This window comes from Hevea brasiliensis, chromosome 9 (assembly GCF_030052815.1).
Source record: "Hevea brasiliensis isolate MT/VB/25A 57/8 chromosome 9, ASM3005281v1, whole genome shotgun sequence".
NCBI lineage: Eukaryota > Viridiplantae > Streptophyta > Magnoliopsida > Malpighiales > Euphorbiaceae > Hevea > Hevea brasiliensis.
The window spans coordinates 69,463,612-69,486,119 of NC_079501.1; the positions used below are offsets into that span (position 1 = coordinate 69,463,612).

At 31.7% G+C, this 22,508-nt stretch overlaps 1 protein-coding gene across 1 annotated transcript; it reads right to left on the reverse strand.

The window, feature by feature from the left end:
• Window positions 1-68: 68 nt before the first annotated feature.
• Window positions 69-7,560, reverse strand: LOC110665774 (probable amino acid permease 7). The gene is made up of 7 exons (XM_021826014.2): window positions 7,396-7,560; window positions 7,054-7,290; window positions 3,000-3,093; window positions 2,502-2,716; window positions 2,261-2,394; window positions 1,808-2,035; window positions 69-695 (listed from the first exon to the last, which is right to left on the reverse strand). Exons 1-7 carry the CDS (start codon window positions 7,469-7,471, stop codon window positions 294-296), a joined length of 1,386 nt encoding a protein of 461 aa, XP_021681706.2. The 5' UTR covers window positions 7,472-7,560; the 3' UTR covers window positions 69-293.
• Window positions 7,561-22,508: the final 14,948 nt, after the last annotated feature.

Here is a 22,508-nt window from a genome sequence, read left to right on the forward strand (position 1 = left end):
TCAAAATTAAAAAATTTTTAATAAATATTTTAAAATAATATTTTTCTTAATAGCAGTAGCTCAAATAATAATATCAAATAAATCAGCTTTAATTATTAAAAATAACAACAATCAAAATTACAATATAATTTAGTTAATATATCTAGCAAATGCTATCAACTTTTCGTAAATATGCTATGAAAATAAGTAACGCTTCTCCACTAAAAACTAGAGATGCGGCTACACCTTCTTTTACAATGTGATCTATGCTAACGTATACTTTGATAAATATTCATCTATGAAATTTCCTATCCTTAGCTTAACTTTGCACTTATAAGCCCTTCAACCGATCCGATCAAAGCAAATAATGACAGAAAAAGTAGCACAAAGCTAAATGCTCGAAGCATTATCCACTTGATTGTCCAAGCTTCAACACGTCTTTGCCTCAAGTACATCTCCACAGGAAAATAAATTGTTAAGGGCCAGAAGTTTAAGGCTCCTAACAATCCAATCACTTGGTTGAAGTAAGGAAAGATCATTGAAATCGCTGTTGTTGAGATTACATATATCGTTCGGAAACACACCCTGAAGGGGTTTAATCCAAAAGCTCGCAAAAATGGGAGTTTGATGCTGAAACTATGGTTTATAAATCCACTGTTGGGATACTTCTCTGCAAACCATTTCTCAATAGTTGCAAATACTGGTTGACTGTAAACCTGCCAACACCAGAAAATGTCAAGTGTAGCTTTTACTATTACCATAACAGCAAAGAGCATGCATAGGGTTGGCAGGTACAATAACCTCTAAAATTTTAATTTAATAGGAAGTGTTGATAATTTTTATTAACTCAATTAAATAAAAAAATTTAATAAGCTTATATTTTAAAAAAATTTAAGAAGTTATTTGTTTATTGACTCAACTAAAATTAAAAATTCGTGGGTTTTATTTTTTAACTTTTCTTTTAAATAATAAAGAAAAATTTTAAAACTAAAGATGCTATGTCTGCAAGGACCATAGTTTAAATATAGGACACATTGCATACTTCACTTCCCTAGATCTAAAGGTTGCGTATGTAGGACTTAAAAGCGTCATTTTAATACTCCGTTCTTGAACTTTACCTGTGTTTTACTTTTGTCTCTTAATTTTAATTTATTACTAATAAATTCCTAAACTTTAATTTTGTTTTAAAAAAAAAATCATTCTAACCTGCAATAGCTATAGTGTGAATATAAATGCAATTTTAACACTTTTGAGTAAAGGGTAAATCCTCCTTTTCAGAAAGTAAATCATTGTGATGATATTTATATTTTTGTGATAATTCTAGATGGTGGTTGTAATGATCAGTGTTCTTTGAGCGTGAGAGGAAAGAAGGGGGAAAAGGGAATTTCATTGTTTTTTTTAACATGGAAACCTATTATAACAGGTGGGATTTTTATGATACAAAATTAAAGTTTAGGAGTTTTTTAGTGGCAAATTGAAGTTAAGGGACGGAAGTGAAATATAGGGCAAAGGTCAGGGATGGGCTATAAAAATTGTCTGCTTAAAATTTGAACTTCTGACATTCTGCATTACATAACAGGCATTGAACTGCTAGAGAAAATAGATGAAGTGATAGCTATCATTGTTATTGTGGCTACCAGAATAAACTAAAGCATAGCTCCATTGCTATTATTGTGAAACAAAATTTGGCTTGGTGAAGCTAGAGTAATTTCTGTGGTTGAGGTTATAAGATTTTGCCCTAGTAGGAGCCAGTGAACCATGAAAGAAATCAAAATCAGATGCTAGTGACATATATTATGAACATATATATATATATCTACATATATACCTGATAGCCTCCAACTAGATGAAGCACAATGCAAGCATTAGCAAAGTCAATGAGCCAGTATGGTTCATAAAATCCAAATCCTGTCAAAAGATTCCCAGGTGTATTTTCTCCAAAAGCTGCATATCCGAAACCACCACAGCAGATATAGAAAAATGTAGTCATAATGAGTGCTATCGTTGATGCCTTCTTCATGCTCTCACTCTCTGGTGGAGGAGATTTTAACGTATCCTTCAGGTTTTGCAAATTCGATGTGCATATCAGCCTTCTTAACGAGAAAATATTCTATGCAACTATCATACGTATAACTGATAGATTTTAACTATTGATTATGATAGAATCCACTTGAAACTCTCCATAATCAATGGCTATAATAAAAACGTTGTACATACAAACGATTGTATTTTAAAATTTCTTTGTCTCAACAAATAATAATAGTAATAATAAAACACACACCTGTATTTCCAGAAGAATTAGGGAATATGGATATGCAAATGCTATATCTCCAAGTGCTTGAGATATATTCCATACTTTAGCTATTGCACTAGAAGCTGAGACTCCTGTAATGCTACCCATCACATATCCATTTTCTGCAATTTAGAGAGAGAAAAACAAAAGGGAATTCAAATGAATATGTATAACATAAGGTTCCTGAGGCAAATTGATCAAATAAATGGCAGATGATTTACTACTATACCTATAACTTGTGCAATACCAAGTGCAAATCCAATAATGGAGTATGCCAAAGACATGACTGCAGCTAGGATTGATAGCCATTGTATGTTATGGAAATCTGGTATTTGAGACAAAATGATTTGAACACCTCCAAATATTAGCATATATAAAGTATCTGCATATTCACACTTGGCCTCATGCCCTTCTTTGTGGTAACAGTTTGATTTTTGAATTGCCCTTCATTGACAGAAAAAAATTATATAAAATGATGCAGATTAAAAGAAAAAAGAAAAGAAATTCAGTTCAAAATCATTTCAAGAGATTCCTTCTGATCCCAACATTAGTTACTGCAAAGAACCTAACCCTTCATTTCATTTGCCATAGAAACGCTCTCTGGGGGTAAGGCTGAGTACATCAACTCTCCCCAAAGCCTACAAGTGGGACGTTTCGTGCACTGGGTCACCCTTAGTTTGAATGTGAGAATGCAAAAGATGTAGAGTGTAGTAGTTCATAAACATACCTCATGCTTATAGCAGAAGTAATGGTATAGGCAATTCCTACCCCATATAAGCTTATTTCTACAAAGATTCCACTTATCCAAGCTTCCTTTTTTCCTGAATCAATGTCAAGCATCAACTGTCAAAACTGAAACTTACTTATTGTGACCCAAATCAAGACAATGCTTTTGCTGTATCTAATGATTAATTGTTCATGAGTGATGGTAATCAGTTAATGGATACTTGGAATTGGAATCTTGTGGAAGTAGGAAAAATGAAAACATCCATAAAACCAAAGAGAATTATATATTATTAAGTAAAATGCTAGGGGAAAAAATAATTTTTTTAGTTAATGATATATTGATAACATAATCAAAATTATCTTCAAGACCAGAATGTTTGTTATGATCATTTTGATTTTTATCCATCTTAATTGTGCTGTTTAGAAGCTTTTTTTCACAAAATTTGCTTAGCCTTATGCCAATTTGAATTTATGCTAGTAATTCTAGTATTTTTCTCTTTTTATTATTTTTCTTTACAATGATTTTAACTGAAATTCGAACTCGAGATCTTACAATCCTGGAGTTCATTTCACTACCATTGATCAGTATAAATTCATTAGAATTTTTTATCAGAATTTAGGTTTATTTAGTTTAGCTGTTAAATACAATTGATAATTGATGGCCGGTAGCTTATAACGAATTATAACTAACATATTTTAAGCGTTTGAAAAAACTATATTTAGCTATTACAGTTATATATAAATGACTATTAAGAGAATATATCATATAAACATTAATTTATTATACAACATATATAAGAATTAAAAATATAATATATATATAATAATGAAGACTATAACTAATTTAATTATTATTATTTATAACACTTTTACATTTCACTATTATTTCTTTTGATTTTAAATATTTTATTGATATAAAAAAAAATTTTAAGGCATAAAATTTTGTGATGAATAAATTTTAAAAGGACAATTTAGTTTAAATAAAAAAATAAAATAAAATCAATTATAAAATTTAAAAATAAAATTAATACAAATTATAACTAATAAACAGTCTATTAGTTATAATTTTGATAAATTTATCAAATAAATTAATTCACTTATTTGAATGTTTATAGGTTATTATATGCATTCAAAAGTTAAATTAAATATACTCTTATTTTATTATTTTTAAATTTAGTTATGATATTCACTTTTAAAATTAATTTATTCATAATGATAAATTGATAATAACTCACCAAAAAATTGTGAGTAGCCATTTAAATTTGTTAGGTGTAACTAACATTCTAATGTATTTGAGTCAATTCAATTCATGCACGTCTCACAAAGATTTCTTGAAAGAATAGAAATGTTCCCAAAATTAATTAAAACATCCTTTTCTCCACTTCTTACCACTTGTATCAATTTTCTATTAAAATGTATTAGTTTGGTTTTTTATATTTGAGAATTTTCAAAATTTTCATTTAATCACTAAAATTTATTTATTTTTATTGAATTCTTTATTTTGATAGTTTTATGAGCTAATTTATTTTACATTTGGCCATAAATTAATCAAGTTTTACTTATTAGCAAAAATTGTGAATGGATCAAAATGGACAAAAGAACTAAAGAATACAAATTAATCATTCAAAATTAGACACGATCCCGATTCGACTTAGATTTAAAATCGATTTAATTTAATTTGAGATAAAAATTGCAGTTACATAGGATTTAAATCGGAAATGATGTTGTTTTTCTATCCTTCTTGAAATGTGTCATCCTGGTTCGATTTAAATTAATATTTTTATTTAAAAATTTTGAGAAAAATGTTTTTATTGTTGAATTGACTCAAATCAAATGGAATTACAATTGAAATCGAAATCAATAGACTCTATGGCTCACCACAACTGCCAGGGCTGTAACCGGTGGACTAGCCACAGTTTGACTCAAAATCAGACCATAATTGAACCCATTGAACTCAGAACAAAACTGATCATACTCATATCAACTAAAAGTAAGACTTGAATTGGACTGAAGTCAACTAGTTCAATTTCAGATAAAACCAAAATCTTTTCTTAAATTTTTTATTTATTAATTTAAGTTAAAATCAGAATCAAAACCAAAATTGAAATTCAAATAAAAATCAAACGATCTTTCAATCTAGTTTCGATCCTTGATTGGCTACCGGAATCTGGGAAAAATATCTTTTAATGGGTCCAACAAAATGTTATATGATAGATGTGACTTTATAAATTTAGTGGAAGATTCAAGGAGATACTTGAGAGACTAGATTTTGTTTCTCATATTTTAGGATATATATTATTTAAAAAAAAATAATTAATAGACTATTTATGCTCTAATTAAATAAAATTTAAATATGTCAATTATTTAAAATATAGTATGCGGAACTCAATTTTTTTTTTTTAATTTAGGGGGATAATTCAATAATCAAATATGAATAATATTTAATTTACTTTTTTAAAAAACACATTTCAAAAATTTTATATTGTTAAAAGAAAAAATAATTTAGAGGTGATTTTAATTATATAAAAATATATAATATATAGGATATTTTAATCACAAAGAAATAAAAGAAAATAAAACTGTAGTGAGATAAGAGCTAAATTATATGGTTCTTTAAAAGGAAAGTCCAAACAATGAATTTTTTTACAATTACCTAATTATGTCTTTCAGCTGATCGCACTTCTAATGTAAACTCTTTATATATATATATATATATATATATATATATATATATATATATATTATTTTTATTGAATTTTAACTAAAATCTAAATTTATAATTTTAAAAATATTTTCATATCATAATATTTTTAATTTTATACTATTATCATCTTAATTTATATGAATTAGCTAAATATTTGTTTTATACATAAGTTTAAAAAGTAATTAGTTTTATATATCTAATTTGAATTTTAATATTTTATTTTCATAAAAAATGTTTTTAATATTTTTTATATAATTTTAATTATTAAAATCCATATCACCCGATTATAATACTATCACTTAATCTGTGCATATTCAATTTAGATTTTTAATAAAATTATAATTCTTATATTTTTATAACTATTTTTTTTATGGAAAAACAAAATATATAATTAAAATTTATTATGACTCGTAAAGATAAAATAATAAAAAATATAAAAGTATTATTATAATAATTTGTAAATAAATAATCCTGAATTCAAATTTAATTAGATAAATATAACTACATTTTATTTAGCAAATCTTAATTACAGTATTAAATTATAATTTTTTTATTTTAAATGTTGATAATAATTATAATAATTAAATTATAATTAATATTATGATAAAATAATTAATTTTTGTTAATTAATTATATATGTTATAATTAATTTTAAACAAGTGAATTTGGATAAAATAAAATAATACGATTCTGAAATGATATTTAAAAGGATTCTAAGAAAAAAGAATCTTGCTTTATATATATATATATATATATACTGACGGTGGTTAATAATTGAGCAGCCAATCCAGATGTGTTGACGAAAAAAGAGAAAATTTTTTCGACTCTTATATTTAATAAATTTTGTATTAATTTATAATAAAAAATTTATGCTAAATATAAAATTTTAGCAAACCCCTACTTTCTCAAGATAATTTTTAGTCCATTTTCCAATAAAAAACCTCATTTTTGATAGATTCTTCCATGTGCATCTACCATCCATGTGCATCTACCATTCTCTTTCAACTGCCTTTTATTCAACTCTTTGACTCTTACACGTATATGCTAAAGTTTGGTACCGTCTTAGGAATACAAGTGCTTTTGACCATTTTTTTAAAATTATCTCATCTTTTTTTATTTAAAATTTAGCAACTATAACGGACAAAATATTTGATCTTTCAATTATTAATTTTTTTATATAATTAATTTTGATTAAAATTTAAACTCAAACTTTTATAATTTGAAAAATATAATATATGAAGAATAATTATTTTAAGAGTTAATGATTAATAATTTAAATAATAATTAAATTTTAAACTCAAATTAATGGATGCGAATTCAAATTTATAATATTAGGAAATAAAAACATTACCTAAAGTGGCATCAACAGCTTCAAGGTAAGATGGATTTCTTTGAGGACCATATTCAGGATCAGGAAACCGATAACAATCGCAGAGAAGGTAAGTAGAAAGAAGGGTGAAGAAAGCAAAACACAGCATGGTTAATGGACCTGCAATCCACCCTAACTGAGCCATACTCCACGCTAATGATAGGACTCCTGAACCTATGACGCCTGTTATTACATGTGCCGCTGCCGTCCATATCGTGCCTTCACAGAAGTATATCAAGGAATTGAATATGTTGAAGCTATTTTGATAGAAACGAAGAATACCCAGATTAAAGAAGGAAATAAAAGAGTGGAGGAGAGACAAACCAGTTCTTTTGAGGGCAGTTTCTGCAGCCTGCGTATGCAACAATGGTGTCTCTTGTGGCTTTGTTTCTTCTCCCATGGTCTTAAAGGTGTTCTTACAGAGAGAGAGAGAGAGAGAGAGAATTTGGTTCCAAATGTGGTTTCTTGTGATGGTTTATAACTTTATTTCAACTAGAAACTGTGCCATCGATGACTAGAAGATTTCAACTTGAAACTGTGTCATCGATAACGACACTTTAGTAGGTTATGAGGCCTTTTCAAATTTCTTGTTAAGGGTGTGTTGGGTGGTAAATTATACCGCGTATCTAAATTTAATTACTTAAATATAAAATTTAGATCCGTAAATTATTTTACAAGTAAAATACAATTTTATAAACTAAATTGTGTTCGCTAACAGACAATTTAGATGATAGAAATTATTAATAAAATTTAAATTTAAAGGGTAAATTATCACTTAAAAAATAAATTAAAGATTAATTTATAAATTTTGCTATATTTTAAAAATTTAATTATAAATTACCATAAAATAAAGGCATGTTAGACCACTAATCCATTAATGTTATTCACTAACGTCAGTTTTGTTCTGTTGTTTCTTTAAAGAAAATGTTTTTTACTCATAAATTATACTGATATGTATTAATTTTATTAGTTTAAAATACCATATTATATATACGACATGGTACACCGGATGTGTAGAATAATTTATATTGGTGATTACCATAAAAGAAGGGAAGCTGACTTGTTTTCCTCTAGGGAAAACTAATGTATTTTAATAATTTTTTTTTATTTAAATTTAATTCATTATAATTTTAAAATACAAAATATATGATGAAATCTGTCTATCAAATATATAAATATCACATATTTATATATTATAAATTCATAATAAATTGAACCTATATAAGAATTTCCTTGAATTAATATGCAAAACCAAGGAAAATCTAAAGGGAGAGAGACTTACTAATTGAAGCATTTCTTGTTAGCTGTCATATTCGATTTTCATAAAATTTTAACGACAAGTCTGACAGAAATCAAATTACTTTTAATGATGAAAATGAAACAGCTTCAACCGAATTTCTAAAGACCTAAGCTAATTTATTCTTACTAAAGAGAGAAATTACCTTATTACTTCACCTGAATTTGGTTGCTACAAGACCTAATAAGTTTGGTTGCTACAAGACCTAATAAGTATGGTTGCTACAAGACCTAATAAGTTTGGTTGCTACAAGACCTAATAAGTATGGTTGCTACAGCTGAATTTCAAACATAACAAACGTCTATGGATATATGCATAAGCAATCTCCCCAAGTGAAAGGTCAGAGCATTAAGGCTAATGTTATCCCAATCAATATGCCCAAAAGCAGATTAAATTGGATAGAATTTTTTTTTTGTTTGCACCATAATTTAATTTTATTATTTTGGGTCAGAATTAATTAATGGGTTCGAGATATAAAATTAAATTATCTAATTAAAATGGCCCAACTCATGGTCCAAACAAGTAGAAGACCAAAATCAAAATGCAGTTAATAATTTAGAGTTAAAAGTTATTAAGGTGGTTACCTAAATTAATGGTAGTTGCCTAAATCAAGGACAGTTACAGAGATAGTGTAGTTGTCATACCCTACTCCTCCGTAAGGCATAACATGATCCCATAGTACACCTAATGAATTATCATACTTCGCCTACCGGTAATCCATTAAATATACTACAAGAGATTTTAAAACAATTTCCTTTCATTTTTAAGTTGGTGGGTAATTTTTATCAAGTATTAAAAACCTTTAATTGACACTAAGTAATAAATCAAATTCTCGATTAAAATCTGGTGTTACAAAAATTTTTCTAAATTTCGGCAGAGTGCTGGCTGTATTTTGAGAAAACAATTCTTCAAACCTGAAAGGAAAACACTTCCAATATGTTTTCTCAACCACAACTCCAATACAAATTATTTGTTAAAAAGACTCTGCTCAAGAATTTCAATTTATCAAATTATAGCTAAACATTTAAAGTAATTTAAGTAATTTATGGAAACAAATCTTAATTTCAATAAAATTAATTATGCATAACTCCCATTTGAAATAATAATTCTTAATGTTCAAAACCCATTCTTTATCTCACTAACTATGCAAGACTAATCCCAGGGTGATTCTAACTCCCTATAGTCGGGGAGATCGAATTGGGATTCTAACTCACTATGGTCGGGGAGGTCGAATCATCATGCACAGTACACACCACAATAATGCAACTTCCGAAAAGGCCAATGAAAAACTTAGATCTAACATTTAATAAGAGGAGAATCTAAGCCTGTGTACGTACCATAATAATCAAAACAAAGCTAACTCCATTGTCTCCTCAATAAATGAAAGAGACGAGTAATAACCTAGTCAAGCATCTATTGTGAGATATAAAATAATATAATGAATCTCTTTATCCTTTTTGTGAGCATAAATTATAACACAATTCAATTCAATGTCAATTCTAATATCCAATAATTTTATGCCCATCACAATTCAAAACATCAATTTATATAATTTTTTTTTCCATGCAAATCCCATTGCAATCACAAATTTTTGAAATTGGATTCATTCAATCCATATCTGTCACACCCTACCCCTTAGTAAGGTGTAACATGATCCCGTAGTACATCTAATGAATTACCGTACTTCACCTACCGGTAACCCATTAAATATACTACAAGAGATTTTAAAGCAATTTTCTTACTTTTCGAAGGTGGCGAGCACTTTTGGTAGGAATTAAAAACTTTTACTTGAAGTTTAAAGACTAGTTAAAATTTTTGTACATTTTTATTTTTACTCAAATTTTAAAAAATTTTCGGCAGAGTGCCGTCTATATTTGGGAAAAATAGTTTTTCAAAACCTGTGAAAAACACTTACAAATAATTCATTTCATTTTCAACCCCAACCGCCAATATATTCTCAAATCAATACAATACAACCAAATTTCAACTCAAATTTCACAACTTAAAAATTGTTCAAAACAATTCGATAATTCATAAATATTGCATTAAATTAAACTTACATACACAAATCTTAATTTACAAAAAAAAAAAAAATAATATTATTACAACTTTAATGTACAACTGCTCAATTTTACACTAACACATATGACACTAAACTATTTATATCAAAATAAACTATAAGGGTATAACTAAATACCCGTATAAAAGCCTCTGTGTAGTCCCAATAATTAGTTGCTTACTCTACTGCTTTTCCCTGGTCTCTATCTGCGACAGCAAAGAAAGCTATCGCTGAGTATAAAAATACTCAGTGGTGCACAATAAAATATAAAATGTTAAATATAAAATATTTGTCATTAATTCACAGTTCAAATATTTCACAATTTTTCAAATCACATTTATAACAAATCACAATTTAAATATTTCACAATTTTCAAAGCTTAATATAACACAAATTTGATCAAACAATTTAATAATCATAGTGTTGCTAATCAATAACACAACTTAGGCCATGACACAAAATTTCCAAACATGCCGTGTTGTACACCACAACAAGGCAAACTCACCCCACTAATCGAAATCAATGAGGGAGTTGGCTAGCTAGCTAATGAGTACTCATCCAAACTCACCTTAGACTGGCAAGCCAGAGAGGGAGGAAAGTGATCAAATATCAAACTCAACCCCACAAGTGAAGGAGAAACATAGTAAGGGACTGCCATGCCAAATGTTAATAAAAAATAATTTCAAAATCATATTATTCAACATTTCATGTAAAATACAAATCAATTTCCAATTTAATTTTCTATTCATAAAATGGCAACACAGCATTTCTCAAAACTCATAATTAGTACAACTAATTCACAATGCATAACTAAATAAGTTTTTAATTAGAAAATGATAAATTAAAGTTTATTGTGCACAAACCTGATGTGAGTCGCCTCTAGACCTTGACTCAGCTTGCCCTATCATTTTCTAGGTATTTTTTAGCTGAAACACACAATTAATAGTGTTTCAGTATCTTATCTCACAATAAATCTAATAATTAATTTATATATACTTAATTCTAGCCCTAATATGCTTAAATTAACGTTTTTAGAAATTTTCATTTCGGAGTTACTATTCACGACACTATTCAAGTCAATTTGTTGACTTTCTTATGCTTAATAGGTGTAGGGATTTAAATTTCACCCACATACCACATTTTGATTACCAATTTTGTTGGTTTTAGTTGCTCCTTAGATTTTTAGATTTCCTAGGCACAATTTCAAATTTTCCAGATTTGGTGTCTTATTTTGTACTATTCCATTGGTCATGTTGCTGTGGTAATTTGGCTAAGGTTTTTCATTGAAGTTGTTCCTTATTGTCTTAAATTTATTTTCCTTTTTGAATCACTCCATTTGGAGTTTTGTAACCCATGTTATAGCCATTTGAACATGGCTGGCCAGATTTAGTGTCACCCAGAATTCTGGGCAAATTCCTGGATATTGGCAGTTTTTGTGGGTTGACTGCAGGTGGTTTTTCAAATAGGTTATGGTCAAAATTTGAGTTTGTTTTCTTTATGAAAGTTGTAGGGCTATGTCTCAGCTTTCTATCGGTATAATATTCAAGTCATTTGGTGTAATGGCCTGGCCCACTAGTGATATTGTCTGCTCTGGGCCGAAGCCCTCACGGTTTTAAAACGCGTCACTAGGGGTTACGAACCACCAACTTATAAACCCAGCATCTCTCCCATGTTTTGCTGATGTGGGATTTGCCTAGGGTGTTACAATCCACCCCCCTTATGGGACTCAGCGTCTTCACTGAGGTTTGCCCCTGTCACACCCTACCCCTTTGTAAGGAATAACATGATCCCGTAGTATACCTAATGAGTTACCAACTCCGTCTACTGATAACCCATTAAATACTCTACAAGGGATTTTAAAAACTTTTCTTACTTCTTTTACAGTGGTGAGCACTATTTATAGGTGTTAAAAACCTTTTTGAACTGAAGTGATAGAACTAACACATTTGAATTATTTGGAATTTCTGTAAAAAAATTTTGGCAGAGTGCCATCTGTATTTTGGATAAAACAGTTCTTCAGAAAACCTGTAAAAAGCACTTTAATACATATTTCCAAATCTCAACTCCAACATGTTTCTCAACACAACATATTTCTCAACTCAAATCCATAGTAATTTTTCAAAGACTGAGATAAAAGAAATATAATACAAATTTTACAAGTCAAAATATCTCATAATTTACTTTACAACTTCAATGCACAATTTTAATTTACAACTGCTCAAACCAAGAACAATATGTACATACAGTGGTTATACATTACAGTACAAAATGCAAAATGTGGTATACTCGTTATACCCGATAATCTCTTGCTGGATGTACTAGCAGCCTAATCTGCTGTCCTGTCTGTCTGTCTACCTGCGACAGCAATAAAAAGCTATCGCTGAGACAATGTCTCAGTGGTGCACAACATTAACTAAATACAATTTTAAATCACAATTCATAAGTTAATAAATAATGGATACTTAAAACCATAGATAAATTCAAGACAATTCATAAGGAATTTAACATAATATCATAATAAATCTCAGTAATCAAAACATAGTTAAATTCAAAAGACAGTGAATGTCAATAAGAATTTAAATTCCATTTCCCAATCTTACAATACGTATCAATAAATCACACACAGCTTGAAATCATGCTCCAAAGTTCAATTCATCCCAAAAGCCGATGGCTAATGAGGTATTCAATTCGTCCCAAAAGTCAATGACTAATGAGGAATAACATAGCTAGCTAGCAAAAATATGAGTACTCATTCTATTCATCCTCAACAGGCACACACCTCAACACTTCAGCCAGAGAGGGAATTCAATTGATCCCACTAAACAAGCTAGTGAGGAATACAATCAATGTACATGATAGCTGTGGTTTCAAACCATTTACAGTGCTTTTCAATCAATAAGTATCCATCAAATATCATTCAAACAATTTTTCACAGTTTGACAATTTAAAACAATAATATACAAATAGTCATAATTTATTTCAATTGAAAATAATTCAAAAGAAATAGCTGTTGTGCACAAACCTCTGATAACTGTCTCCTGGTATTGACTCAGTGTTTCCTTCCCTTTTCCTGAGTAGTTGCTAACTGAGAAACACAATTTGAAGTGTTTCAGTACTTAATTAAACTGTCTCTAACGATAATGTTTGATATGTAATTCACTGAATGCTATTATTTGCTAAATCAACCTAATATATCGACCCTCGGTGCATTCTAGGTAAATTAGGTTTTAATGTTACTAACATGTCACATTCGATAGTCTTTTAGGGTTGGTACATGTTACCAAGTTCATTTCCGTGTATACTGCATTTTTTTGCAATTTGCTGGATTCCGGGATACTAGTTTGACCTAGCTAGACGACCTAGTTCTCTCAGTTTTCGGGTTTCGGTCAAAACACAAAGTTGTAGATCTATGTCTTATGAAATGCGGGGCAAAATTTCAGGTCATTCTGAGTTATGTAGACCAAGTTATGGTCATTTTACTATTGCTGGTCAATTGCATCAAAATTGGTCACTTTAGGTCATTTTAGGTTCGGCCAGTTTTTGGACCCAAACTTGTGCAAGCTGTTTTACTTACTTATGGTCATTTCTGGGCTTTGGTGTCTTCATAAGACTTGTAAATATGGGTCTTAACTATTCATGGTTAAAATTTCAAGTCAATTGGACCTGTTTTGAGTGAGTTATGGCCTAAACACTAACTGCTGCCCAAATGGTCAATTTTCAAGCCTTATTTGCACTTAATCCGGATTTGGTCATTTTTCAAGCTACCTTGCAAGCAGAATTTTAGCAAGCTTCCTTCATGAAATTTAGCACATTTTGATCCTAGTTTCACCTCCAATTGGTCTCATACCAAGTGGAGCCACACAATTATAGGTCTAGGCCTAAAACTCAAACTGTTTTATTGCAATTCTTGCATATACATCAAGCATCACTTTTAATACTCACCAAACTTAACATTCAAACCAATTCTGGTTGTACCACAACCTAAACATAATTTACAACATATTATAGGTCATTTTGGCAGCTTACAATTACATTCAATGTGCACCAACAAGTGCAGAATTTGTCCAACTTAATTTACAACAATTCAATCACCAATTCATGCTCATTTACATGTCCAACTTCACACCATCATACATGCACTCAAACTGCCATAACAACCAACACATTTTAATATCATTATTCCATAAACCAAGCATGAATTCCAGCATTCTTCAAGAGTTAACAAACTGCCACAATAGTACATTTACATTCCATTAATTTCCAAGCTTTAAATTTCATTTCATATTTACATATACTAAGTATACATCACCCAAACAATTTCCTACACAATATATACTTAATCAATCATTTAATCCACCATTTACAAGCACAAATAAACTGCCTTCAAGGTGTTTCTATGGCTGCCAAAAGTACATATTCCCATTCAACATCAAACATCAAAAATTTGTTCATAAATCAAATACCCATAACATCCTTACAAACTTTAACAAAGCAACAATCAAAAACTCAAACTTACCTATTGTTGGGACTTGCTAAATCTTCACTAATCTCCCTTGATTTTGGTGTCTACTTCTTCCTTGTGAAGTGGGGATCAAAATTAATGAAGAAGCTTTGGTGTTTGGAGGTGAGATGGAGGAGATGGTGAAGCTTCACTCAAATTCGGCAATGGAGGTTTCTAAGGCTTTCATTTCGGCAATGGTGGTCTTCAAAAGTTGAAGATGAAGTTTTAGTGGAGCAATCTGCCCACTTAATGCATATTATAATCCTTAGTGGTCCACTCACATAAAATCAATTATATTATATGTTAAATGTGTTAATTACTCCATTTACTCTCCACTTTTGGCTATTTACATTAGTACCCCAAATTTAATTTTTCATTATATTTTCCAAGTGTAATATTATTTATTTTTAATGGACATTTAGGTCAAAAGACAACTCAGGGTGTCAAATGACCACAATGCCCCTGTTCGGGTTGCATTCCCGATTTTTCGGTAACACCGGGTTTTGTCCATTTTTCGATTTCTCACTTTTCTTTGTACTAATTATTTAATTTTTCTTTGATATTTCTAATGATATTTATACTTCAATAAATATTTATTTGAGTCCTAAAAATATTTTCCAGGGTTTCCCGCAGTCCAGGGCTAGTCAACGGTCCACGCCGTGACTTCCCGGTACGGTCACCCATCGCTAGGGTTCTCGGCTCGCTTAACTTGATTGCATTTCTTTACTATAATTTTTCCTTTGTTTTTCTTGTATTTTGTTTTATTGTATTTCATTATTTTATGTCTCCTTACTCATATTGAAGTGTAGTTCTAGGCATCCTAGCTGTCCGGACAACACTGGTCACCGGAACAGTAGAACGCACTACCGAACTTAGGGGTGTTACAATTCTCCCCCCCTTAAAATAAATTTTGTCCACGAAATTTTACCCAATAGCCATCTTACAATAGTCATACGTTTATTTTCTCCTTTCTATATGATCGTATAATCTTCTTTTCCTCAAATTTGTATAAGACTTTTAATAATCTAATACAACGTTTAATTTGTTTGGATAACACCAATCTCCTCTTACCATTGTGCTGTCTAATATTTCGGTTCATGTTCCTTTTTGAATGACCCTTGAGGTCATGTTAGAATCATTTATCTAGTCATTGGTCCTCTGACCATTCTAGTCCATAGTCTTCCTCACATTCGTAATATTTCTTTGTTATATATGAATCAACTGTTCAAATCTCTACTTCCATAACTCTTTTTATCTGTCAATATTCTATAACTTACTTCCTTTTGTACTGAATTATAACCTTTCGATATTCTAACTTTTGAGTTTTAGATCCCTAAGTAGGATTTTCAAACTTATTCCTAACAATTAAATTCTGTCCTGGCATAACTATACCAAAACAGATGCCGTTGGCAACTATTCTCATCTAGGTGTACTATCGGGTAGTACGTAGCTTTACACAATAATCTCAAGTTAGTACTGTAATCTACAACTTACAGTATAAACATCAAGAACATTGCATAGTTACTACGATACATTCCAATAGATCAAACTTTCATATCTTTTATCCTTTTCGAATTCACTGATATCCGAACTTATTCTGATTACAATATCCATTAGCAATTACTAACAGTAACATCCTTGCCCTCATCTAGGGCAATTCCATTACTGCATCTTACTTTTACGTCCTCTTGCCTTACATTAAGTAGGCTCACCAATTAGCTTTATAATTTATGGTGTGTCAGAAAATACTTTTCGCCGATAAACTCTTCCAAAACTAATTTCACTTATTATCACAATCCTTATCCTAAAGGACTAATCACTAATGCATCAAAATTTATTCCCATGTAAAGGAATAACAACAGAACATATAATTCTAACACTAACATAAAAGTATTCAGACTCCTTCAACTCTGCTGGTGTCATTCTGTATGGTGTTATGGAGATTGGATCCACACCAGGCATAACATTAATTTCAAACTGCACTTCTCTTTCCGGAGGTAATCCTGGCAATTCATCAGGAAACACATCTGGAAAGTCATATACTGTAGGGATGTCCCTCAATGCTGGACTCCCACTTGGGTGTCTACCACATGTGCCAAGTATGCTTCACACCCTTTCTCGATCATTTTTCGGCTAGTGCAATTAAATGATGTTTGATGGCAATAATCGCCTCTCCCATGTATTACCACATCATCATCGAGGAGACCAAAAGTGACTGTCTTCAGCCTACAGTCAATCATGGCATGATGCCTAGCTAACCAATCCATGCCCAAGATGATATCATAATCTCTGAAGGGCATTTCAATGAAATCAGATAGAAAAGTGTGTTCTTGGATCACCAAAGGACAATTTCTATACATTCTATTAACCCTGACCTCCTGTCCTAGCGGACTTGTTACTAGCACCTCAAAGTCCATTTTTGTACATGGAACAGCAATGCAATCAATGATGCTAGCACTCACATAAGAATGGGTAGAACCCGGATCAAATAATACAAACACATCTTGATTAAAAGTTGAGAAGGTACCAGCCACAACATCGATGTCTCGCCTCTTCCTCTGTCTCATTGCATAGACTCGAACGAGCAATCGTCTTGCTCGATTGTTTCATCGTGCCTTGGTCGTCACTGGCTACCTCTACCCCCGCCTCTACCTCTGTTGGGGGGTTGTGAACTTCGTGACGTGGCTGCAATCGACCCTTCTACAGTAGTAGAAGGTGGTCCAACTCTGCGACTACTGGTGCAGTCCTTGGCAAAGTGTCCTGTGCCTCCACAGTTATAACAGGCTCCAATAGCCTTATAGCATATCCCACCATGATTTCTTCCACAAGTTTCACATTGGCGGGAATGGTAGGAACCTCTAGTACTCTGCTGACCAGATAGAGGAGGTTTCTGTCTTGAATGTCTTCCCCTACTAGACTTCTTGCCACCTCTGCTGTGTCCCCCATAGTTCTTCCTCTTTCCAGTAGGACCACTGGAACTCTATTCTACTGATTTTCCCTCTTTCTCTGTCTTCTCTGATTTCTTTTTCTCAGGAGCAGCTTCAAACTCAATTCTTTCCAACTCTAGGGCTTGAGAAACAAGTTCAGAGAAGTTAGTGTGTTTGAATCCGACCACTTGTAATCTGATACTGGGCTTTAAGCCGGTTTCAAACTTCTTGCATCTCTCCCTGCTGGTAGCAAGTAAACTTACTGCATAATGGCTCAGGAGGGAAAATTCTCTTTCATACTCAGCCACTGATCTGCCCCCCTGTTTCAGACTTAGGAACTCTTGTAGCTTCTGGTCTACATAAGCATCGGGGACATATTTCTGTCTGAATTCCCTGAGAAAGTCATTCCATGTTAGCACTGCAGGTTCTACCAGACTATGGGGAATGGTTTTCCACCAGTCATAAGCATCCCCCTGTAGCAAAGATACTGAGTATTCAAATCTGAGCTCCTCTGTACAATGTAGCTTCTTGAACACCCTATCCATCCTCTCTAACCACTGTTCAGCCTCTAGAGGATCTTTTGTCCCCTTAAACTCTGTAGCCCCATATTTCATCAATTTATCATACTGTCGAGCAGGAGACTGTGGTTGTACCACTGGTGTCTGTATTGGGACTTGATTAGGCACATTACTAGCCATTTGTTGGAACATTACAGCCATCTGCTGAGCGAACTGAGCAGGAAATTGCGGTATTGCGGGGGCTGGTGCTGCTGAACCACTGACATTATGTAGGCCTGGGGCATCCCCTTGCACCTCAGCCTCAATAGATTGATTGACTGAACGATCACCCCCTTCCATAGTCAATGCGAGGATTTTAGATCTCCTGAACAAATAACATAAGGAGATTTCCTTCCGTTAGTGCATATTTATAATGTAATGTACTGTATGTATCAAACAATGATATTGAGCAGTTATACTATGAAGAAAGAATATTCAAATAACAGGTGAAAATAAAATTTAAAAACTAGCTCTGATACCACTAAAACATGTCACACCCTATCCCTTTGTAAGGCATAACATGATCCCGTAGTATACCTAATGAGTTACCAACTCCGTCTACTGATAACCCATTAAATACTCTATAAGGGATTTTAAAAACTTTTCTTACTTCTTTTACAGTGGTGAGAACTATTTACAGGTGTTAAAAACCTTTTTGAACTGAAGTGATATAACTAACACATTTGAATTATTTGGAATTTCTGTAAAAAAATTTTAGCAGAGTGCCATCTGTATTTTGGATAAAACAGTTCTTCAGAAAACCTGTAAAAAGCACTTCAATATATATTTCCAAATCTCAACTCCAACATGTTTCTCGACACAACATATTTCTCAACTCAAATCCATAGTAATTTTTCAAAGACTGAGATAAAAGAAATATAATACAAATTTTACAAGTCAAAATATCTCATAATTTACTTTACAACTTCAATGCATAATTTTAATTTACAACTGCTGAAACCAAGAACAATATGTACATACAGTGGTTATACATTACAGTACAAAATGCAAAATGTGGTATACTCGTTATACCCGATAATCTCTCGCTGGATGTACTAGCAGCCTAATCTGCTGCCCTGTCTGTCTGTCTACCTGCGATAGCAATAAAAAGCTATCGCTGAAACAATGTCTCAGTGGTGCACAACATTAACGAAATACAACTTTAAATCACAATTCATAAGTTAAATAAATAATGGATACTTAAAACCATGGATAAATTCAAGACAATAATGTCATAAGGAATTTAACACAATATCACAATAAATCTCAGTAATCAAAACATAGTTAAATTCAAAAGACAGTGAATGTCAATAATAATTTAAATTCCATTTCCCAATCTTACAATACGTATCAATAAATCACACACAGCTTGAAATCATGTTCCAAAGTTCAATTCATCCCAAAAGCCGATGGCTAATGAGGTATTCAATTCGTCCCAAAAGTCAATGACTAATGAGGAATAACATAGCTAGCTAGCAAAAATATGAGTACTCATTCTATTCATCCTCAACAGGCACACACCTCAACACTTCAGCCAGAGAGGGAATTCAATTCATGCCACTAGACAAGCTAGTGAGGAATACAATCAATGTGCATGATAGCTGTGGTTTCAAACCATTTACAGTGCTTTTCAATCAATAAGTATCCATCAAATATCATTCAAACAATTTTTCACAGTTTCACAATTTAAAACAATAATATACAAATAGTCATAATTTATTTCAATTGAAAATAATTCAAAAGAAATAGCTGTTGTGCACAAACCTCTGATAACTGTCTCCTGGTCTTGACTCAGTATTTCCTTCGCTTTTCCTGAGTCGTTGCTAACTGAGAAACACAATTTGAAGTGTTTCAGTACTTAATTAAACTGTCTCTAATGATAATGTTTGATAAGTAATTCACTGAATGCTATTATTTGCTTAATCAACCTAATATATCGACCCTCGGTGCATTCTAGGTAAATTAAGTTTTAATGTTACTAACATGTCACATTCGATAGTCTTTTAGGGTTGGTACATGTTACCAAGTTCATTTCCGTGTATACTACATTTTCTTGCAATTTACTGAATTCCGGGATACTAGTTTGACCTAGCCGGATGACCTAGTTCTCTCAGTTTTTGGGTTTTGGTCAAAACTACAAACTTGTAGATCTATGTCTTATGGAACGCGAGGCAAAATTTCAGGTCATTCTGAGTTATGTAGACCAAGTTATGGTCATTTTACTATTGCTGGTCAAATTGCATCAAAATTGGTCACTTTAGGTCATTTTAGGTTCAGCCAGTTTTTGGACCCGAACTTGTGCAAGCTGTTTTACTTACTTATGGTCATTTCTGGGCTTTGGTGTCTTCATAAGGCTTGTAGATATGGGTCTTAACTATTCATGGTTAAAATTTCAGGTCAATTGGACCTGTTTTGAGTGAGTTATGGCCTAAACACTAACTGCTGCCCAAATGGTCAATTTTCAGGCCTTATTTGCACTTAATCCGAATTTGGTCATTTTTCAAGCTACCTTGCAAGCAGAATTTTGGTAAGCTTCCCTCATGAAAGTTGGCACATTTTGTGCCTAGTTTCACCTCCAATTGGTCTCATACCAATTGGAGCAACACAATTAAAGTTCTAGGCCTAAAACTCAAACTGCCTTATTGCAATTCTTGCATACACATCAAGCATCACTTTTAATACTCACCAAACTTAACATTCAAACCAATTCTGGTTGTACCACAACCTAAACATAATTTACAACATATTATAGGTCATTTTGGCAGCTTACAATTACATTCAATGTGCACCAACAAGTGCAGAATTTGTCCAACTCAATTTACAACAATTCAATCACCAATTCATGCTCATTTACATGTCCAACTTCACACCATCATACATGCACTCAAACTGCCATAACAACCAACACATTTTAACATCATTATTTCATAAACCAAGCATGAATTCCAGCATTCTTCAAGAGTTAACAAACTACCACAATGGTACATTTACATTCCATTAATTTCCAAACTTTAAATTTCATTTCATATTTACATACACTAAGTATACATCACCCAAACAATTTCCTACACAATATACACTTAATCAATCATTTAATTCACCATTTACAAGCACAAATAAACTGCCTTCAAGGTGTTTCCATGGCTGCCAAAAGTACATATTCCCATTCAACATCAAACCTCAAAAATTTGTTCATAAATCAAACACCCATAACATCCTTACAAACTTTGACAAAGCAACAATCAAAAACTCAAACTTACCTATTGTTGGGACTTGCTAAATCTTCACTAATCTCCCTTGATTTTGGTATCTACTTCTTCCTTGTGAAGTGGGGATCAAAATTAATGAAGAAGCTTTGGTGTTTGGAGGTGAGATGGAGGAGATGGTGAAGCTTCACTCAAATTCGGCAATTGAGGTTTCTAAGGCTTTCATTTCGGCAATGGTGGTCTTCAAAGGTTGAAGATGAAGTTTTAGTGGAGCAATCTGCCCACTTAATGCATATTATAATCCTTAGTGGTCCACTCACATAAAATCAATTATATTATATGTTAAATGTGTTAATTACTCCATTTACTCTCCACTTTTGGCTATTTACATTAGGTACCCCAAATTTAATTTTTCATTATATTTTCCAAGTGTAATATTATTTATTTTTAATGGACATTTAGGTCAAAAGACAACTCGGAGTGTCAAATGACCACAATGCCCCTGTTCGGGTTACATTCCGAATTTTTCGGTAACACCGGGTTTTGTCCATTTTTTGATTTCTCACTTTTCTTTGTACTAATTATTTAATTTTTCTTTGATATTTCTAATGATATTTATACTTCAATAAATATTTATTTGAGTCCTAAAAATATTTTCTAGGGTTTCCCGCAGTTCAGGGCTAGTCAACGGTCCACGCCGTGACTTCCCGGTGTGGTCACCCATCGCTAGGGTTCTCGTCTCGCTTAACTTGATTGCATTTCTTTACTATTATTTTTCCTTTGTTTTTCTTGTATTTTCTTTTCTTGTATTTCATTATTTTATGTCTCCTCACTCATATTGAAGTGTAGTTCTAGGCATCCTAGCTGTCCGGACAACACTGGTCACTGGA